This window comes from Haematobia irritans, chromosome 2 (assembly GCF_050003625.1).
Source record: "Haematobia irritans isolate KBUSLIRL chromosome 2, ASM5000362v1, whole genome shotgun sequence".
NCBI classification, from domain to species: Eukaryota; Metazoa; Arthropoda; class Insecta; order Diptera; family Muscidae; genus Haematobia; species Haematobia irritans.
In genome coordinates this window covers 123,383,169-123,386,725 of record NC_134398.1, presented here as the reverse complement: position 1 = coordinate 123,386,725, position 3,557 = coordinate 123,383,169, and the positions used below count along the sequence as shown (strand labels likewise).

The 3,557-nt window shown below is 33.2% G+C and overlaps 1 protein-coding gene across 1 annotated transcript; it reads left to right on the top strand.

The window, feature by feature from the left end:
* The first annotated feature begins 2,283 nt into the window (after positions 1–2,283).
* LOC142223944 (vitelline membrane protein Vm32E-like) lies at positions 2,284–2,790 on the top strand. Its single transcript, XM_075293749.1, has one exon. It carries the CDS (start codon positions 2,402–2,404, stop codon positions 2,726–2,728), a length of 327 nt encoding a protein of 108 aa, XP_075149864.1. The 5' UTR covers positions 2,284–2,401; the 3' UTR covers positions 2,729–2,790.
* The last annotated feature ends 767 nt before the right edge of the window (positions 2,791–3,557 follow it).

Below are 3,557 nucleotides of genomic sequence, written 5' to 3'. Positions count from 1 at the left end.
GTATCCAACGCGAATATTTTTTTTTGACGGTCATATGTTCATAAAATATTGAATGTATGCTGGTGCCTCTAATGTCTAAGTTTATCTCAGTCTTACGATAGGTCACATGACGATCTTGCTATATCTGTTGGCGCCCAGCATCAATGGTATCCGGAACAACACCTAATTTTGCACTAAATTCCTATTGGAATGAACTACGACCTCGGTTAAATTCACCATAGCATCGATAAACACTGGTCCTTGTGGGAGCTTCATTGCTAAAAATTAAATTAATTTAATCGATGCACTGTTGTTGAGTTAATCCACGTTGAAAGTTAGCTTGATTTCAGCAGACGAACGGACGGACCGACAAAGCTACTTTATGGGCTCTGAGATATGTTACAAACGGAATGACAAAGTTATTATAACCCCATCCTTTGGTGGAGGGTATAAAATTTTTAAAAACTTCGTATTTCCCATAAACTAGTTCAGAATTTCTTAAAATTTGAATTTTTTCCATAAATACGATTACCTTGAACTTCTTATGAGCTAAAGAAAGTTTTACCTTTCAAACTCCAAGTTTTTCCTTCAACTACGACATTTTATTTAACAATATAGAAAAATTAGTTTGACACTTATTTTCATCAAAGTTTGACACTAATTGTAGTCAAATATTTGCTTTCTTTGTTCATAGCATAGTCGATATAAACGATATAAACAGAATTTAGCACATCTATCTACACCCTCACAAAAAATCGCTTCTGTAACATATACTCCCAAACATATTTTGCTTCAAGCATATACATTTTTGGGTATTGCCCAAACATTTATACGTTTGATCTCTACCAATATATAATATGTTTGAAAGCATATTGGTCTAAACAATATATGTTTGGGTAGTCTAAGTTCCAAACATTTTGTATTTTTGCATCCAAATTCAATAATGTTGTCTTCCAAAAAACAATATGTTATTATGTGACCATATAATATGTTTGGAAGCATTTTGCACCCAAAAATATTATATGCTTAAAAAAAATTCTCCCAAACAATATTGTGCTCAAAATTTTATTTATTTATTTATATATTTACAATCATAATGAATTATGAAAATAAACAGGTAATATAGGTGCTAACAACATAGGTTTTCCACCTGAATGCTCAAAATTTTGTTTCTGCCCAATTGTATATTCCCCGACATCTTTCTCACTTCCACGAGATTTTTTAGTTCTTAGCACCTTTTTCTGTAATACAAACATTGTAGAAAAAATTATTCAATTTTATGATTTTTTTTTAATTTTACCTTTTGCCGGACGGGGATTCGAACAGCGGACCACGCAGTTTTTAAGGATCAAAGAAGTAGCTGATCAATTGCCCAAGGAAAAATAAAATCTTAATTTTGATATAACAAGCAACAACCACCAACTTAATTCAATATCGCTCCCTGTTAAATAGCGCTCCAAGCTACTAAACACATATATGTTTATAGCCTATTTCTAAATTAATATATGTTTGCATCCAAGCATATTATATTTACAAACATTTTATGTCCCAAACATAATATGTTCTAACATATTAACATATATGTCCCAAACATGTTATGCTAGTTTATGAACATTATATGCTTGAACTCAAAAATATTGTGTTTAAAAATTTGTGTTCCAAACATATAATGTTTATAGCCAAACATATGAAAATCAGTCTTTTTCAACCGTGTAAAGACAACAAAGTTCAACTTTCACTCTTCCTCTCCAGTTTATAAAAGAAGCAAAATATTAAACAATTTTTTTGGTTTTGTTTAATTAATTAGGGTAGGCAATTTTAATTCATGTTTTTTAGACACATATTAACTTTAGCTATGAATTAAAATCTCATATAAGCGTGGGTGTGCAAATCACGCCAGGCTATGGTTTCCCATGAATATAAGACCCATATTAAACAAACAGCGATCTTAGGGAACTCCCTCAACAAAAAAAGCATAACAACAAATCAGTTGACTTTCCAATGCATTGAAATATTTAACCCATATTTCGGTATTTTGCTCGGAAAGCATAAAACAGTATTTCCCCAACAAAAAATGATGAATTAACCAAACCAAATAAAATGATAAAAAAATCTTTGCTATTTTCGAATGGAAGCAAGTCATAGCCTACTTTGGAAATTATTGCTTATCCAACAGTTGAGGGAAAATGGAACACCAAAACCCCATCAAGCATAAGACGAATAATTGAAAATGAACATCAGAAGAAATCTTTCAATTCAATGGCTAAAAGTGAAGTATAAAAACTTCTGCTCAATGTACCAACGATATCAGTATCAGTTACAAGGTTTTGGATTACATAGCCATAGCCAGCATTACATTGTCATACCAAAGAGGTCTTTAATTTAGCTGCAGCAACAAATTCCTCCTTTCCAAACGAAAATCATGAAAGCCGTTGGTGTTTTAATATTGGCCATTGCCGCTCTCTTCACAATCGTTGCTGCCAATGGCTATGGTGCTGGTAGTGCCCCAGTCAGTATTCCCGCTCCACCCTGCCCCAAGAATTACATGTTCAGTTGTCAACCAAATTTGGCTCCAGCTCCCTGTTCTCAGCCAGCTGCTTATGCATCAGCCGGTTCTTACTCCGAGAACTATCCCGTCATTGTGAATCCCCCTTTCCCCGCTCCACAAGGTGCTGGTGCTGGTTACCAACAGTTTAATAATGGACCCAATTATCCCAATTTCTACATACAAGGAGGACCATCTAACTAAGGATTTACGGATTTAGGCTTAAGGAATTGTTCGAGTTACTTAATAAATTTTATACAAATTAATTGACTTATTTGTTTGTATTTATACGTTCATCTTCAGGGCATGGTTATAGGAATGGGGAATAGGTGGCATACACATTTTATTTTCTTTAAAGAAATAAAGAACAAATTAAATCATTTTTGTATAGAAGGGCGAATTTTTTCAAATTTCAATCGAGTATCTTGGCTTACAAACTTATAGATGATTTTCTTTGCATACTTTCAGGATGTACATATGTCCGCTTGAAAACATTATGGAATGAGAAGAGAAAACTACTCATAAATATAATATTACACAAATAAACCCGAATATTTGTTAATTTTGATACTTAAATTTTAGATTTTCATGTTCGCACATTCACAAGATGTAAAAAGACGTTTATGTTCACAGTATAGCAACGCAAACCAGTCGATTGGTTTATTTTTTTCACAGAGTAAATTTTCGGCGTTGCCAAACGTTTCGCTACTTTCGTGGGTAAAATTAAACTATACATATAGGGTATTTGAAATTGATTTTCCCAAAATTAAATTTCGGATGTGGGCATGATTGGCACAAATCAACTCTTAAGAGTGTAAGGCGTAAGCAAATTTTAGGGGCATATAGCTTTAGATAACTGGCGGACCTGGAAAACGTTAACTTAAGCAGTTGCTAATGTTTTTGGAACAATCTGGTTGGTTCAACAGAAGGAAATAATCGAGAAGATTCAACTGTTATAACTCGAAGTGCCCATATGTAATAGGTACTTTTAGTTAATGTGGTATCACAATGGACTGAATAGTCTAAGTGAGAC

Coding starts and splice junctions, on each gene's coding strand:
- LOC142223944 (XM_075293749.1), top strand. CDS start 2,402: ATGAAAGCCGTTGGTGTTTTAATATTGGCCATTGCCGCTCTCTTCACA.